Genomic DNA, 18,439 nt, shown 5'->3' on the forward strand with positions numbered 1-18,439 from the left:
TGACTAAAAGCAATCTATTTTCTCTTTTTCTTCCATATGATCAAGGAAGTCTGTTTTTTGGCAAAAATTTTACCACTAGTTAAAAATGTGATGGGCGTTCTGTATGTCTGATTCCATTTCTGTTCTGTGTTTCACAAAGACATTCAGATTTGGTGCTAATGATACCTTTTATCATTAAATTATAGTAGCAAACTTTGCTTTTCAATGAAGTTATATTACAATAGTGTTAAATAAAATGTGTAGTTTTTATTCCTCTGCCTTACAGTGTAAATAGATTACATTTTTTAAGTTATTATCATCATCATCATTTTTAGGAAGCAACAGCAGATACAAGTGTTGAAATTATCTTAGACTGTGATAAGTAGACAGTAACAAATAATTCACTTCATTTGTTGTGTATGCAGTGTGTCCTATAACCCATGGTCCTGAGGGTGACAGGATGGAATTTTTCTGTAATCATCTGCGTATTTTTTATTTGTCTTTCTTCAGTTGAAGAAGTAATGTTTTTGTGTTCACAGATTTTGATCTGTGTATCACTGAAGGAGGATCAGCTGAAGGATAGGCTGTCATTGTCCATCTGCCATCCAATGCCATGCAGGTTGTCTTCAGCCTAGACCTGAAGTTCAGTTCACTATTCTGGAATTTGCTACTCCTTCTCCTTTAAAGGAGGAAATGAGCAGTATGTTCATGGCAATGCCTCCGCAGAAAGGTGTGGTTTAAAAAAAGGGAAGGTTTTCTTTGCAACTGAATTGTAAAATACAAAGGGCCCCTGAATGATTCAAAAAGTTATAGCATGGCAGTCTTCTGTTAATATCTGATAATAAACATAGCTAGAAAGGCAGCAGGAGAGGGAACCAGTGGTGATTTTATTGGAATGCCATGCTGGTAAACAAGCTCTCTCAGGATAAATAGAAACAGTAGAGGATTAAAGCACTAAAACAGAGGAACATTGAAGAGCTTTCTCCTGCTTGGAAACAGTAATAACATTCAGCCAAATAGGAAATGCTTTAGTTTGATGACAGAAATGAAGGGAAGGAGAAGCTGAGGTAGTGCTGCATCTAACTGCCTGATAAGAGGAAGCAGAACAATTCAAGTGCTGCTGTTGTATAATAGCTTAGAAGTGAATAATTTTGGTTGAGATGCTCAATTCAATCGTGTTGCTGTTTGGGTCAGCAGGGCTACTCTCAGTTACTGCACTTGTAGGCCATGGCTGTTGTCTTGGTAGAGGATGGAATAATGAAACCAGCTTCTTGCTGGAAGCAATGAGGTGAAGCAGAGTGAAGCTGGCAAGAATAGAGTGTGCTGAATTTCAGCTCACATTACAGGAGACAAGAACAAAACTAATAAATCCTTCCTACTGGTGGTAGTTTTGAATTCAAACCATGCTTCTGCACAGCAAACTGACAAGTCTGGAACTGCAAAGGAAGTTAAAAATTTCTTCAGACTTCTACCTGTTTGTTCCCCAAAAGAAAAGAATTGCTTTATGGCCCTAAAGCGAGAAGTCAGATCATCAGGGCTGTGAAAATATATCTGCTATACTTTGGCTGCTTTTCCCTTTATTTAGTTGAAGTAAGTAAGCTTTGAAATAAGTATTGAAAGATCAGGGAGGAGGCTTAAAATAGCAGCAGTGAAAAAGTGAGAAGATCATTAAGTTCTATTTTTTCCTGCCAATCAGATGTTTCACTTTTTGCCTATGCACATTCCTTTCCTTCCATTTAAGGCAGATGACCTTTCTTCAGGTCAGATTATCTGTCTGATGACATGGGTAGGTAGCATTTGTGTGGTTTCTGATGATGAGAGATGTTTGTTCTGCAACACTATTTAAGCAATTATTTGAACCCAGTTGATTCAGTTGAATGCTGACATGCACTATTATTTTATGACTTGAGCTCACATCAGTATTATGATACCTCATTCTTCATACTGTGATAGGTAAGGAACAAACCTCAGTAACATTTCTTCCTACTGATTTTCCTTTGTGTCTGTGTGCTTAAAATGAGAAATAAAGAATGAACAACCGATCAAAAGTCAAAAGCTCTTGTTCTCTGGGTACAAGCACTCACATGGGGGATTGGACTCCACTGTTGTCTTGTCTGTACTTATATCAAATCCATTTCTGAAGACCTCCACTATTTCTATAGGTAACATTCGTTTATAAATGGTTTAGACCTAGGAAATACAGGTCACCTTGAAGAGTTACCCAAAGAAAAACTAATATATTTAAAGAAATTAAAGTTGTAATCTTTGCTGTTTGTTTTCTCTCAATGCTGTCATTATTCGCAGATGTCTAACTGTGTATTGGCTAAATCTTTGGGTATATCATATGAGCTTTGGAATCTACACTTGGTTCTGTCTCCAAGTATTTCCTTAGCATATTGAGTACTGCAAATAATTACTTTTTATTAGACCAAATATATCATAATTGAATGTTTACTCTTTTATACACAGTCTCTTCCATTTCAAGATTGTAAATGTTCATGCTAGATTTATTTTGCATAATAAAAATTCCTGTTTAATTTGCCATCTCCCTGTAGATTACATTTATTCACTTGTTTTAATAAAGCGTAGCTTTTCAAAGTACATCATTCTGATGGTTCAAAAAACGTACCTTCTTTTTTTCTCTTTTCAGATTTATCCAAGAACAGATTAACTGAGGTTCCTATGGAGTTGTGTCATTTTGTGTCACTGGAAACACTAAATCTATACCACAATTGTATTAAAAATATACCAGATGCCATAGTAAACTTGCAAATGCTAACTTATTTAAATTTGAGGTAAGTTTAACTTTGCCCCTTTTTTTTGTTTGTTTGCAAATGTGTAAAGATTTTATTGTCTACACTTTATATATTTCTGGAAGAACTGACTACCTTTTTCATTTTTCTGGAAACAGTAATGCAAAAGCTCTTTGGCTGTAAATACAACTCTGTGTGAAGGCATTTTAAAGGCCAAAATGTAAAACTAATTATTCAGAGAAAGACCAAGAAATACTAATCCATGTCTTTCCCATATTCTTGTAACAAATTCAGGATGCTAATCACATCAGGACAGTTGGATTCTTACAATTCACTTCTCATGACACATTTTGTAAAACTTGACATACATTTTGTACTTAAAAAGATGAAGAGACAGACACAGAAAATTTATGTTTTTATCCATGGGAATAGAATGGAAAAGCATGATACTTTATCACTAAGATTTTGTCTTATACAATAAATATAATTACTGCCTGTTTTAAGGAGGAAATGGCCAAGAATTAGACACCATTGTGTCTTTTCAATGAAAAGTCTGTGTGAATACAAACCAGTATAGAGAATTGCTGCTGGTTAAAGTGCAGGTGAACACATATGTGCTTTTAGTGGAGGGCACGTAAGCCCTTTTTCAACTGGAGCAAGGTGTGGAGTTTTCTTTGCAATTAATAATGTAAAAACTGTAATAGTAAAATATAATAATCTGATCTTTGTGAGATGAGGTTTGAGCGGATGGTGCAGTGGCTCTTGGTCCTTTAAATTCAAGGTATGAAGGTTTGATCATCAGTTTTATCAACACTGAGGATCTTTCTTAAGCCTTCCTGTATTATTGCTGTACTGCAATTTTGGCCACTGTGGAACACCATTTTGGCTATAAAAATTGAAATGTTATGGTGTGTTCTGAGTATCTGCACACATACAGGGAACAGGACTTGAAATTTTGCATTAGTGTTTGTTAGATATACATAAAAAAATTAAGACTGGATTAAGTCGTTAAATTTACATAAAATATCGTGGTAAATTTAGGAATTAGATTTAACTCAGAACTCAATATCATGAACCAGTGACTCAGTGTAGTGATGGAATTTGTGTGAATCATCACAAAACCATAATAGTTAGATTTTATATTACATCTGACAGTAAATGGGACAAAATAAAAGGAAGTTTTTCAAGTTCTTAAGGTCATTTCCCTCAGTTTAAAATCCCCTCTTCACTTGGATGTGCCCTTCCTCCTTGTTAGTTGTTCATGGTAAACAGGTTAAAGAAGGAAATATAGCCTTGACTTTCTAACTATGTTGCTTCTTGGCAAGAAATACATTAGAGATATAGAATGCATATTTTTCTGCCTGTCACCAGCAGAGCCCATATGTTAAATAGCATTGGAAAGTGATGCCAAGAGATATACGGTGTCTTTGGGCCTTGGTGGATACTGTTCATGTTTTATTTAAAGAAATTCCTTTTAAACTAATGATGATTTATTACTCACTTGCCCTGGTGATGTACTGTTCTTTATCTATTAGTGGGTTGCTTCTGAGTTCTGTAGAGCTTAAAAATTGTTTTGACTTGCTTTTTGTGTGTGTCTAATCTGCCGATCTGTGACATAGTGTAACTATTTTAGAGTCTAGATTTCCTCAGTTTGAGTTCTTTAGAACTTAAAAAAAATATTTCTACTTAATTTTTAGAAAAAGTTGTGTCTTGGGCATCTGCAAAGATACTAAAATTAAGAAACCTGGCTCCACAATAGGCATTGATTCTTTTTTCAGCTACTGCTGGTTAATAGTTGGATTTCTCGTTTTTAATGTCTTTGGGTTTGTTATTTGATATCTGTCTGTTTCCTGGCTTGTGCAACAGAGATATGATGATAGTTTGCTTTGTAAAATGTTTTGAGACTGTTGGTGTGGAGCATGAATATAAATCTTTATATGCAGCTTTGTAGTATACTGCTGGATTGGCAGTTGAAGAAATGCTGTGAAACTGGTGGAATTTTGATTTTTGTTTGTTTTTGTTTCACTTCAAGGTTTCTTACTGAAATTACACATGGCAATTTCTGCCGTGTGTTTTCAGAGTTCAGACACACCTTTGCTCTCTGAAGCCTTAACAGTCAAGCAGAAGCTAATTAAAATGGTTTATACTGGGGTGCCACTTTTAAGTGTTGTTTTACTACAGGTTAATACTCATAAGAAAGAACAATTATTTTAAAAACCTTTAAATATTCTACGACAGAGTAGTTAATATGTTATTCTGATAAGCATGAAGTTTCTTCTGGAAATTGAGCCACAACTCACTATTTTTAATGATGTGGTGATCACAAAATGTCATGACATTTGCCATCTTTTACTTTGTCATGTTTTAGCTTATGAATCTTGGAAACAAATGAACCATTGATAGTCCCAGGATTTTTTGGCTCTATTTAACTGGGTTAATATCATAGAACCATAGAACAAGAAGTATCAAGTAGTCTTCAACTATAAATGTTCTTAAAATGAATTGAGAAAATAACCATTTTGTCTGTAATTTATGTATTTGTCTTTTAGTTGGAACAGAAGGCATCCATTTTAGTGGCACATAAAACCACAGGAATGTTTAAATACTTGCAAAATACTGTCTCAGTTGACTTTCCGGTATTCATTAGGAAGGGAAACAGCTGTTCTTGGTGAAAAACAGATTTGTTACAATATTGTTAAAGTGATATAGTGCATTTTTTCCAGAGTGATAAAGTTCACAATGTTGTTTAGTCAATAATGCAGGCATTTCTGATGTACAAGTGTTTTCTTAATGATTGGCATTTGAAAATTTAAATTTTATCTTCATAAAATCTGACCCATGAAAATGAAGAAATTTTGCAACTCTCAGACTTTTTGTGAGTGTACAGTAGAACATCACTGATGGTTTTAATGTTTTGTTTTGTTTTGTTTTGTTGCAGTCGAAATCAGCTTTCTTCTTTGCCAGCTTGCCTGTGTGGTCTTCCTCTAAAAGTCTTAATTGCAAGTAACAATAAGCTAGGTTCCCTTCCAGAAGAGATAGGTCAGCTAAAACAGTTAATGGAATTGGTATGTTACTGATCTTTTTTTTTACTTTTTATTTTGACTTCTTTTGTATTTAAATAGAAACAAAAAAAATCACTTTGCACATATATTTGAACAAGTGTTTAATACTATAATGCAGGTTGAAAGACAAAGTTTTTTTCAGCTGTTGGGTAGTAACACAATAATAGTTTCCTTTATATTCTTTCGAACTCTTTTAAACAACATCAATGCCCTTGGTTCATTCAATACTCAGTGTCAAAGTTCATGGTCTTTATAAGTTTTACTCATCCCTGCACTGACTCCCCATTTCACTGTATCAAGTTCAAAAGTTCTGACATCAGGCTCTGCAAGGCTCTACCCCTTCCTTAGCACCCTCCCCTCCTGCTTCGTTTTTGTCTGTTATTACTCTCTGCTTACCACATTGCATTCCACTCCTGATACTGGTCTTATCAGTCTATTTTCATTTTATTTTCACTATGTTTGTCACGCAACTTTTCTTTCCTGGGACACCTATCTAAACAGATATCCAATCCAAAGTTATATTCCTCTTGTTTTCAAAACTGTCCACATGAATACTGTTTCTGCAAGCAGTAGATCATCTGTAATAGATCATCCACTCAATGACAATCTGAAAAAGTAGAAAAATTATTTGGTACTAAAGATAAAAAAATAAATTTAATTGCAAATGCTTTTTTAAATATATGCGTGGAAAATATATATAAGACAATGCTTCCCTTTCTCTCTCTTTATCTTCCTTTTCTATAGGAAGGCTGAGACTGAATTCTTTATGGCATATACTTTATGTCTTCTGGTTATTTCTATTCATTCTTTTGAGATATAAATTGACAAATAAACCACATTTTGACACTGCTAATTTATGCATAGTAAAACAATGACTTTAAAACTTTCTTCCACCTGCCGCTATCTCCTTTGACAGCATTTATCATGCACGTCTCTTCTGTACCTGAAAGTGCCTGCTTATCATATTATTCTTTTTATAATAGTAGTTCCTCCATTAGCTTGTGTTGCAGAAATTGAGCTAATCTTGCTCTAGGCCGCAGTCCTGCTGTTGATTCTTCGTATGTGGAGTGAAGTGACAACGGAGGGGCTTTTTTCTTCTAGTATTCTTGAATGGCATTCCGTGGTATCAGGCTTCTGTTTCAGATTACAATTGATCTGGCTGTTGATGAGGATGGACAGGTGGTTACCTTTTCCTTTCTGGGTTATGCCTGAGAGAAAGACTAGCAAGTTTGTTTTGTTTGCTGAACATTATTAGTTTTTCTTTCCAAATAGTTGGAAGTTTTGTGTGTGTGTGTGTTTAGTAACATTACAGGAATGGTTCTGAATTAATCTTAAAAGGAAAAACATGTTAGGCTATAGCATTGTTTTTGTTGTGCTTAAAATAGATGCAATAAAAGGTGATGGTTCCAGTTTTATAAATAAAGTTAAATTTAGTAAAAAATGAGTTTAAAATTAGTAACAAAATTTAGTAAAAAATTAAAAGCTTGAAAATCAATGTAGATTATACTCAAAGCAGATGGGATTTGTTTAGTTCAAACATATGTTTAAATTCTGGAATACTGGATTTTCATATTGCTTTCCACTTACGGTATAGTTTCAGTGTTACACTTTCTCAAGGAGGACACAACAATTCCTGCTCTAACAATGAGAGGGTCTAGCAACATGTCACTTGGTAGCCTAGAAGATTTATGAAAACTGAAGAAGGTCTGATGCTTGTTCTTTGTGATCAGAAAGCAGCGGTGGGGGGTAGTTGAATAAGAAGTTTTTGTTAAATTGAGCATGATTCTGCTCACTTGAGATGGCCTTATTACTTAGTTTGATGCTACCATGTGTGTTTGGTACATTTCCAGTGAAGTGAGTTGCACTATTTAACTGGAAATGACATAACTCTGATGTACTGGGAAAAGCAAATAGTGGTAGGATTGAGAGTGGGGATTTGTACTGGCATTTATAATATAATGCAGTTTGGATAATAAGGTGATCATTGTTCTGAAATGAGTAAAAAAACATAAATAAACAAACAAAGAAGATTAAGTCATACTGCAGTTGTTGGACGAAAAATTCAGCTGTGTGAGAGCAATGCCAGCCTGAATAGCAGGGGATTCAAGCAGAACCATTGCCCAGCCCTCTGGCTGGGAATACTGCTGTTTTATACATACACAGTGCTGGTGTTGAGCTGGGCCAGGGGATTGATCCCGAGATGCCACCTGGCTGCAGTGCTTGTATTAATAGGACTTTTCCAAGCAACCTCAGGTTCCCCAAGTGTTTCACAAGCTGCATGCAGTAAGAACTGTGTGTACATAGCAAATGGATTTTTTTAATCTAACTTTTTAAACAAAATTTACCTCTGTAGCCACTGTAAAGTGACATAAACATAATTTGCTGCAAATTAGATCAGATCTTTCCAAGAAACATTGCGTTTTTCCCACTCTCCTCCAAAATGGAGCAGGTAATTCTTTTTCTATTACATGTATGTATTTATATAAATTTCATGGCATAGAGTAACTTAGATATTACATGCAGAAAATCTTCAGGTTTTCTTTTAATTTCTAGGGTTTTGACAGTTAACGTTCAAGCACCAAAGTAACATAAATTATTCTCCCTGCAGAACACTTTGCAATTAATTGCAAAGTTTGGTTGGGATATTTACTTTTATTTGCAGCTCATTATCTCAATCATACATGTGCTGTCAGCCAGGAGGATGGGTGCAAAATCAGTGTGAAGATAATCTGAAACCTACTTTCTGTCAAGGAAAAGGAATTAGGCAGAGATGGCTCAGTAATTGTACCCAGAACTATCAACTGTATAGTAAGATTCTGGTCTCCATCCTATCAGGCAGTATTGTACTGCTGCCTTCTTCAGATAACGGCTGTCTCCATCTCTGAGATGCTCCTGTCTCATGTTGGAAGCCTTTAAATCTCTCAGCTTGGATTTACGTCCTTTACCTCATTCATCTAATCAGCCTGACCATGCAGGACCTGCTGTTGCCTAAGAAGGTCCATGTGCTCATGTACTGTGTAGCTTCTCTTTACTGTTCAATATGGCTTGTATGTCACAAGCTTTCTGAATCCACAGACTTTTCAGGAATAACTGATCAGTCAGGAGGCCCAAGTTTAAGATGAATGTAAGGAGGAAGTTTACCTTAGTTTGAATGGTTTGGATAAACTCCCTGTGTGTGTGTGTGAATAAATATGTTAATACAGACTCAGAGTCCCATATTGATTTGTTTAAGACCATTTAAACTTTACCATAAACAAAGGAAAAAAGCCGATCATTTTAATTTGCTTTCATGCCATAGAAATTAATGTTAAATTTAAATATGCCTTACACTTCTCTGATTTTGAGAAATTGTCTTGTCGTGGCAGGACATAGCCTAACTTGTAAGAACAAAATAGAATTGATGCAAGTCTGACCTTAGCAAATACTAGCCCCTCAGAATGTGAGTAGGTGTTTGAACTTCAGTTGCCTGCAAATGTCCGTGAAGCAAACTGCTGATTGTATAGTTCCTTAAAAAAGTATTAACTTGAAAACGATAAGCATTTGACTCTGATAGTATTGCATCCATTACTGGCAAAGTAAATGGGAAAGGTAAACACTGTCTCTGTCACATACACACTCATGAAGTCTAATAATAGTCAAGAGCATAATAGGATAATGTTATAGGTCTTTGTTTTCCGTGGCTATTCAAACAAAATAATAAAAAAGGCAACTTGGGCTGCAGTGTTTAGTAGGATAAAGGATACTACTGTCTCTAGAGATCTTGTGAATGCTGACATGCTGTCACAACAGATCAGTCTTACTGAGGATGTTTTGAAAGGCTGTAGGTGGAAGTGGACTTTGTTTTTGAGGCTACACACTGCCGGGCTTTTTTTTTTTTTTTGGTACTTGGTTTACAGTTCTCTATCTCTTTCCTTGACTTGTTCTGACATGTGTGCCTAAGTGCACTTGGTCTAGAAAGTTTCTTTGGCACAAGGTGACTTTAAATTTAAATTCTGTGCTCTAAAAATCCATTATCTAATTATGAAGTCATTTAAAGTGTGTAGATTAAAAATAGGACAGTAAAGCTTCAAAAATAAATGATCTGGGAACAGTGCAATTAAAGAAACTTTGTGGCAAAAAATGCACTCATTAGCTGGGATTTTTAATTTCCTTGTCTAAAAGCTACAATAATTTCCTGACTATGTTTTGAGAAGGGAAGGAAGCCTTGGCAACAGTGAGATTCTGTTATAAGAAGAAACTTGTCTGATACAGGGAGCAGCATTGCCAAATCACATTTTGCTTTTACTATCATTATTTAGGCTGGAAGACAGAGAGTTAGTTCATGCAATGCTTTTGACTAGTATTAAAGCAAGTGTCTTCAAAGAGATTACTTAGCAATGTGGCTCACTTCTAGAACTTATGTAGTCCAAGAGCTCCCAGATACTGTGTAAATCAATTTGAAACAGTTGAGAGAGTAGGTGTATTCCGTTGGCTATTCAGGAAAATTTTAACATGACCCCACTTAGATTTAATACTATGAAATACTGTTTCATTCTTTTAATACAGAAATGAAAGCATAATTGGGACATCACCCAAATTTACAGGTTGCCTGGAATGTAAGAAGAGGTTTCAATGTTCATTTGGCAGCAAAAATGATAACTAGTATCTGACAACTGTCTCATTTTAGACCAACTTTATCCAAGAAGTTGATTTTTCGTACACATTCGTAACAGTTTCTATTTATAAATAGTGTTAAAGTATCATATTTATTACAGTAATACCACTGTATATAAACTTCTTGTTTGAAGCTGTGCTCAGTAGTGCCAGATCCTGTACTTTCAACTCAACTTTACAAAAGTTGCTCCTTTAAGAATGCTGAAATGAGGATAGATACCAATTTCATCCAGACCATTTGTATTTAGTCATCAAAATCAGACCTGCTTAGAACCTGTCTAGGCAGTTAAGAAGTACATTTTACAATGAATAATATGTTGAATATCTGTATAATACTAAACAAGATCTGTCCTATTTTATTATGGCCTACTGCATGCTGTGAGAATCAAATATATGCCTTTACTGAGCATCATTATAGAATGCTATTGCTGATTATTATTATCATCATCATCATAATCATCATTATAATTGTTATATTTTGCTTAAATATTCCCTCTAGAAGAACAAGAACCTTTTTAAAAACTCAGATCCACACACTAGTAGTTTTGCATTTCATCCTAATGTATTCGGTTATATAACCATGATACCAAATTCTTAATGTGAAGAAAAGAACAAAAAAATAGAACATCTTAAGCAAATGGTTTTGAATGTTTCTACACAAATAAAATTAACTTTCAAAATTAACCTGTTCTTCAAATAAGGATTTGCTCTGCTTTTAGGTAATGTGTAAACATTTTCCCATGTATCTTGTTTTACATTGTGTCAACAGGACATAGATTGTTGCATGTTGTAAGGTTAATAAAATGTTACAATGATAATAGCAACTTGGCTACATTTGTATTATTAAACATCTAGAATCTGAAAGTTCATTGTTATTTGTTATGACTGTTTTGCTGTAGGATGTCAGCTGTAATGAAATCACGGCTTTGCCACAGCAGATAGGCCTGCTGAAATCTTTAAAAGAACTGAATGTCCGAAGAAATTACCTCGAAGTTTTACCCCAAGGTAAAAGCAAATGAACAAAAAATACCTTTACAGTAGCTCTTTTTACTAGCATTTTGGAAGTATTTTTTACTCATATTAGTAAATATGATTAAAAGGTAGTAATTACTTTGTGTTCAAAATTATTCCGTTTGAGTTTGCAGAGTATAACATTGTGGTATTCACTGAAGAACGTGTGAGGTTTTTTTAATGTCTTATCTTTATGATTCTAGGCATCTTTTAAGTTACACAGGCATCTGAATGCAATATGGGAACTGTCATCTGAGTTTCAGGAAAAAAAGATATTTCAAAGAATTGGTTTTAATATTTATGAACACTTGCATAATAATAGCACTCTTTTCATTTCCTAGTATTGAATGGAGTAAATGTTGATCTTTTTCCTCCCTGAGTTTGTATTTTTCCCGAATGCTAAAGAAGCTTTATTCAGAAATATTATTTTATGGCAAAAATAAAAACAGATATAACACCTTCTCTCCTTTTTGTTACTTTTAGAGCTAGTGCATCTTCCCTTGGTAAAGTTTGACTTTTCCTGCAATAAAGTGCTTGTGATTCCAATTTGTTTTAGAAAGATGGTGCAGTTACAAGTATTACTGCTTGAGAATAATCCTTTGCAATCTCCACCAGCACAAGTAAGTAACAACTGTGATTTGAATTGTGCCTTAATATTGGGTGGATGATAGCAAATTATAGACTATAAAATGTCACGTTCTGCAATTGCAAGTTTCTGAATTTCAGTCATCACAGACATTAGTTGTTGATACCTAAATAGGAAATATCTAAATAAGACATGAAAATATACTGTGTTCTATGTATGAGTCTGTGCACCCCTTCAAACAATACACATCTGGAAGATCTCCATTCTGTTAGCTGCTTGTTTATTTTTGTCATTCCTATCTGCATATGAAACCTAATGTCAGAATATGTATATAATTTTGAAAAAGAGAAGTGAGAAATTTCCTGGATAATTTTTCTATCTGTTAATAAGAATCCAGTTCTAGGAGGTTCTGCAGTGATTTATTATTAACTTAAAGATATGCAGATGGTCTAGAACATAATCCATGTGAAATTTATTTAACTTCATAGTGTAAGTTTATAGATTGTGATACACAAAGAAATCAAACTCCTATTCTGAACTGTAGGCCACACTGAGTAATTATGATAATAAATGAATGGAACCTGTGCTCTGCATCTCTGAAAGTTACAACTGTTCTAAATTAACAGCTGTTGAAATACTTAAGAATTTTTATTCCATTGGAGAAATGGTTTTTCATAATCAATAATGATGCTGCTTTTAAACTAAAAAAAAAACAGAGCAAGTTGAAGTGTGCACTTAAAGAAAAAAAATTCTAAAATGCAGGTGAAATCCATCATAAGAATGCTTGGACACTAGCAAAAACGATGTGAGCAAGAATATAAAGGACACACTAATTAATTAACTGTCAATATTGACTAATTTTGGGAAGTAATTATTCAATTTATCATTAGTAATAGGCCACACCATATATTTAATGTAACTTTTTTTAGTTAAAAGCCCATTTGGATTTTTTTTTAAGTAGGCTACATTATTTTCTTGTTTTCTGTCTTCATCTCTGAGGGTATTTTTACTGGTACACACAAATAATTGATTAGGTAATTGAAGTACTTAGTAATTAAAAAAAAGAATAAAATCCATTTTTCTTTATGTGATATTCATTGTAATAATAGTATTTGGTTTGCAGGGAAGTTTATGCTAAGTGACATTTGAAATAAATTATTTTTTCGTTGTAGTTATAAACCTAACTTTTTTGTCTTGTCTAACAGATTTGTACAAAGGGTAAGGTGCATATATTCAAATATTTGACTGTGCAAGCCTGTCAGATTAAAACAGCAGACTCGCTGTATCTTAATGCCATAGAACCACAGCATTTGCCACAACCTGTGGAAGAGAGGTATGTATGAAAGTCTCACTTAGTTTTTCCATGTAACACTTATAAACAAAGTGAAATAATATTTATCTTTAGATTCACAAGTTTTGTTTGTTTAGATGCTATTTAGAGTGTGCTTTTTTGAACAGAGATTTGTTTTACTTTAATTCAAATTAATTTGCTTTTATTCTAGTGAAATCCCTCTAAGATCTTAGGAAAAAAAATATTAATCAGTTCTAAATGAAGTTAGCAGCATGTTAATTAAGAATTTAAAAGTGAACCTTAGTTTAAATCTAACCTCTTAGTATTGGCCTCCTGTAATATATTAAAAATAATTCAGATGCAAGTAACATTGGGTGTTCAAACTTTCTTGTAAACCTGTTAACACACTAAATAAATTTTAATTTCTTGTGTTGTTTTGTGATGTATATGTTGTTATATATTTGCAACATAATTTTTAATTCATCTGAAGTCTTATTTGTCAAGCAAAGAGAACTGCATGAATGTTGAGATGCTTTTAAAGTGAAATGTGCTAATCTGTTAGCAAAATGAAGGACAAAATCTTCCATGTCTTGCATCAAACATCTAGGAAATACCATCTTGTACCATGGTTTAAGGACAGGAACTGAATGTGGAGCAGCTCCTTTCTATGAGATGCTCCATAGGCAGTAGGAAATGAGCTTTCAGCCAGCTCTTTCTTTGCTAATGTGGGCAGTATAATATAACCAATCAGAGAAGGTATGATATTTTTGGAGAGAAGTACTCAATAAAAACAAAGGGTCGATGTGAATAATAATAGAGGTGTGGCTTCTAAAACCCTGGGGGAAAAAAACAAGAGCTGTTATGCAATCTCTCTTTCAGTCATCTATATAAGGTTTCAAACAAACTGTTTTTCTCCATGTACCTTTGGAGATATCTTTTTGAATTTCTATCAGATAAATTTCAAAGGTGAGAAGAATCCAGGATGAAGAGTAGGTTTTCCATTTGGGAGACACTTCCTGGCTTTCTGTTTCAGTATATGAGAGAATTGACAGGAATGTCATATCTTGTATGATATTTTGATCATAGTGGAGATTACAGGTTAGGGTAAGGGGATAGTACAAAGTAGATATTAGTTGGTAACTAACAACCTAATGCTCTATCACATAATAATTACCAAATTTTTATTTCAGAGCATAACTTTATACTTCTAATGAAAAACCCAGTTAGGATTTCCATAGGCAGTTTCTATGAAAAAATCCTTAGTGTTTACTGTTAAGAGGTAATTTAAGATTAGGATGAATTAATCAGATACCTTATTCATGTGAAGACTCATAAAGCCCCTTTTTTAAATTGCTGTATCAATCCGAATTCAATATTGCAGCTTTCAGGATAGCAAAATAAAGTATATTTTAAAAAAAGTTAAGTGATGAGAGTATTGCATCAAATAGTGTACTTCAAAATGAGTAGAGGGCATATCAGGTAATGAAACCAGAAGAGAGAGCAATGCCATTATTATAGTAATTTTCTTAAAAACCTAAATTTCAAAGTCTATTTTAAAGCACAAAAAGGAGGTTTCTGTGTTAATAATTACTCTAAGCTGCAGGGAGATATTTTTAATGGATCAATGGTTACAATGAAGTCAGTTGACTCCAGTTTGAGTTCAGCTATTTTGGTTACTTCTCCCAAAGTAAATTGCTTCAGTTGGACTCCTGTGCTACTTAGCTAGTAACTAAGCATTTTTGCCTAGTTTATAGACAAAAATAAGCTTGTACCGGGTGATTTCTGTTGTTTTCATTAATCCTTAGGTTAACCAGCCACTCCATCTGATCCATTTTACTACTACAAGACTGTAAATTTTTAGTTTTTAACTGTACCGGGCTATTTCACCCTCAACTATTAAGACTGGTTGGAAATTTGCTCTGATTTAAGTGAAACGAGGACAGAATTTGAATGTAAATGCTATGGTAGCTTTTTACCACTTTTTATTTTTTTTTTATTCACATCTAGCATTGATGACATCTACCCAAGTAAAAAGGACTCAGATTCAGGTGTTGGTAGTGATAATGGTGATAAACGTTTGTCAGCAACAGAGGTAAGTTACTTGCTCTTTGCATCCAGCTCCCCTTCCAGCACTCATATTTTGCCTATATTTTTAATTTGAATAGATTTTTAGCCATAAAAACTCTGCAACCATATCCTTGACATAAATTTCTCACTAAGAAATGGCTGAAACAAAGACAAAAGGAGAACTGGGATATTTTAAATTCTTTTTGTGTGTACGCTATCCGGAGAGGGCAGTGAGATGCTTGCTTCCAAGTGGTCAACAACCTACCAATAATGAAAATTCACTACAGTTCTCAGGCAGTTTACGTAATCTAGAGAATGAGAACCAAACCAGAATCCACATCTGCTGTTTTCAGTGAAGGAAATATGCCAACAGGTTACAGACTTACGACTTCTCACTTGATTTCTCTCTGACTGATAACTCTTTCCTGTTGGGAATTAATAGTGCCCAGTCCCAACATGTTCTGTGATGGGGTTATGGCAGATTGCTGTAGTACAGGAACTTTAGAAACTTTGCAGATCTTAATGCACTTACATGCTCTAGTGGTTAGACAATGCTGGAAATAAGCCTTCAAACTGTTTTATGAACTATGATGTCTGACTGAGCAAAGAGAAAGAATAGCTTTGTGGGACTAGTATTGTCCTAAGCAGTTAGAACTGACTTTCCTAGACCTTTTCTTCTGAGACGCTGCCCAGATGAACAGGGCACAAAATCTAGTTGGAGTTGAACTGAATAAATAATGATAAATAAGTAAATAATTAGCAATATAATTCAGTAATGATCTTTCTGAAATATACAGTGACAGAATTTGTGATCTGACCTTATGGGAAATATCTAGGTCACAATAGAATAACGACCTTCTCACTACTTAAAATAATTTTACACTGATTCTTTAGTGTTTGTCTCCTTTGAGGAAAAGGGATTCTGTTGCTTTTGAAACAAATGTATAGAGAATCAAATAATGATTTTTAACCAAACCTCTAATGGTTTCCCTCTAGCTATAAGAGCATGCAGTCCATTCAGAGACACAAACTGTTTTGCCATTTTTACACTTCCTGAAGTGTAAACTTAGCTTGTTAATAGAACTATTATTCCAGAATTTCCTCTTTAGCTATCACTATTAGAAAATAGATCGTATTACCTGTAATCAAAATGTAGCAATTTAAATGCTGCAAAAGATATTTTAAAGACAACTAACAGTGAACCAATACATTTTTAATAGCACAAAGGTTTTTTTTATATGGGAACTGTTTACTCATTCCATCCCTGCCTGACTACTGCTCTGCTATTAAGGAGAAATAGATGCTGAGATCAGTAATCCCAAATGTGTTTGGTAATAAATTTACCACTCACTTTTCTTCTGATGAGATCTTTAATACCTGTGTAACACATGAGAATTGTGCAAGAAATATTAACATGTTGCAAATGTAGATTCACATACATTGTCAGTTACAGTCAGAAAGCTACATACTAAACGTTAGATAAACATTAAATGATCAGTGATAAAATGATCATTAAAACACGTCTGGGGTTTTTTATGAATACAAATATGGTAATTTAGTCTGAAGGGTAGTGGCTATTGAGTTCCCAGTCTTTTACAGGAAATACTACAGTGTCATTTTGCACGTGTGTAACTTAAAAACAGTAACTTAAATTATTCACTTGTTTGAATACTAATGTATTTTTCAGGAAGCTTGTGAATTGGCTTTGGGTGAATATGCCTAGAAGGGAGTACTAGTTATGTATCTCTGTCTGACTTGGTAGGGTTATTACAGCATCCATTTTCAAAGCTACAATCATCTTGGGCATTTCAAGGGAAAGATATCTTGTAGTGTTGCTGTCAAACTGATCATAGTAACTTAAAGGCATTTTCTGCTTTAAGGTAGCGTACTCCTGTACTTCATCTTTTAGGAAAAGTCTAGCATTTTGATTTGTTTTCAATCTCACATTTGCCTTATTTTTTTTCTTTTGTTACAGTTCATTAGAATGAGAGGGTACTTCTAAGATCCAGATGGTGCCTGTGCTTTATTTCCCATATGAGCAATGCATTAGTACCAGCAGGAATGTATATGAACATTCTGTCAAAGTGCATCATCTGAATTCTCTGTTAGAATAATGTTAGGTATTTTTGATTCTTATATGTCTATTGTCTTCTGTTGCTAGCTGAATAAAAAATAAAACTGTGAATGAAGGAAGTGAGATACAATATTTCACGTGTGAAGGAGCAATACTTTTGTATTATTGCAGGCTGCTTTGGATAGTTTCTGTTTCAGAGTATACTGGCAGGAAACACCTGGAAAATCAGTTGCAGAATTCTGTAGGTCTTGAATGTGACACATAGCCTGCTTTGTTTCCAAACTGAATGTCCCATGGCTTTTTTTATACCAACACTCCAAAATATTTTTCTTGAAGTGTGTTACTCTGCTGAGAAAAAAAACCCCTGTTTTGTTATTCAGAGCTTGTAGTAGTGTGTATAGGAACATTTTACTGTACTATTTTCGAATGCTGGTTGAAAAGTTAACAAAACATCAACTTTCATCTAGAATAACTAAATTTAGTGCTTAAATGTCACATGAGATATAGTCTGAAAGACAGAGAAGGAACTTCACTGTAACGTTGGTTGTCTGAATGAATTTATACTGTGTCTTTTTTTTTTAAGCTGTTGGATTGTCATTGCTTCAGATCTAAAAGAACAGTGACTTTTGTGCTTAGAGTACTTGGAGCATGGTTTGTGTCTTTTCCATTTGACATACTAATTTGTTTCATTTTAAAATATAATTAATTTTAAAATTTATAATTTATTTTGAAAATGCCTTATGAAGTCCCTGAACATCCTTTTGAATTTTTTTTCCCTTTAAGCAGAGGAATACAGCCAGTGAATTCATCGCATTAATAACATGCAGCTTATAAGGAAGAACATTCATGGTTGTCCATGTTTACAAAATATTTTAAGTCTGAGGTATTCTGGGAAAATAGGAATAACCACATGTATCTTTGCAGGTTTTAGAAACCAGGTAGATTTTGCTCCATCCTTTATCA

The 18,439-nt window shown here is 34.0% G+C and overlaps 1 protein-coding gene across 1 annotated transcript in view; it reads left to right on the forward strand.

Annotated features, from left to right (window-relative positions):
• Nucleotides 1-1,761: 1,761 nt before the first annotated feature.
• Nucleotides 1,762-18,439, forward strand: part of LRCH1 (leucine rich repeats and calponin homology domain containing 1) — a 62,838-nt gene continuing 46,160 nt past the window's right edge. Inside the window, exons 1-7 of the mRNA XM_029960923.1 lie at nucleotides 1,762-1,765; nucleotides 2,630-2,774; nucleotides 5,671-5,797; nucleotides 11,347-11,452; nucleotides 11,942-12,078; nucleotides 13,250-13,377; nucleotides 15,343-15,427. Of these exons, the coding sequence (XP_029816783.1) occupies nucleotides 1,762-1,765; nucleotides 2,630-2,774; nucleotides 5,671-5,797; nucleotides 11,347-11,452; nucleotides 11,942-12,078; nucleotides 13,250-13,377; nucleotides 15,343-15,427 (732 nt within the window). The remainder of the gene's footprint in view (nucleotides 1,766-2,629; nucleotides 2,775-5,670; nucleotides 5,798-11,346; nucleotides 11,453-11,941; nucleotides 12,079-13,249; nucleotides 13,378-15,342; nucleotides 15,428-18,439) is intronic.

This window comes from Manacus vitellinus, unplaced genomic scaffold (assembly GCF_001715985.3).
Source record: "Manacus vitellinus isolate BGI_N305 unplaced genomic scaffold, ASM171598v3 scaffold_2_pilon, whole genome shotgun sequence".
Lineage (NCBI taxonomy): Eukaryota > Metazoa > Chordata > Aves > Passeriformes > Pipridae > Manacus > Manacus vitellinus.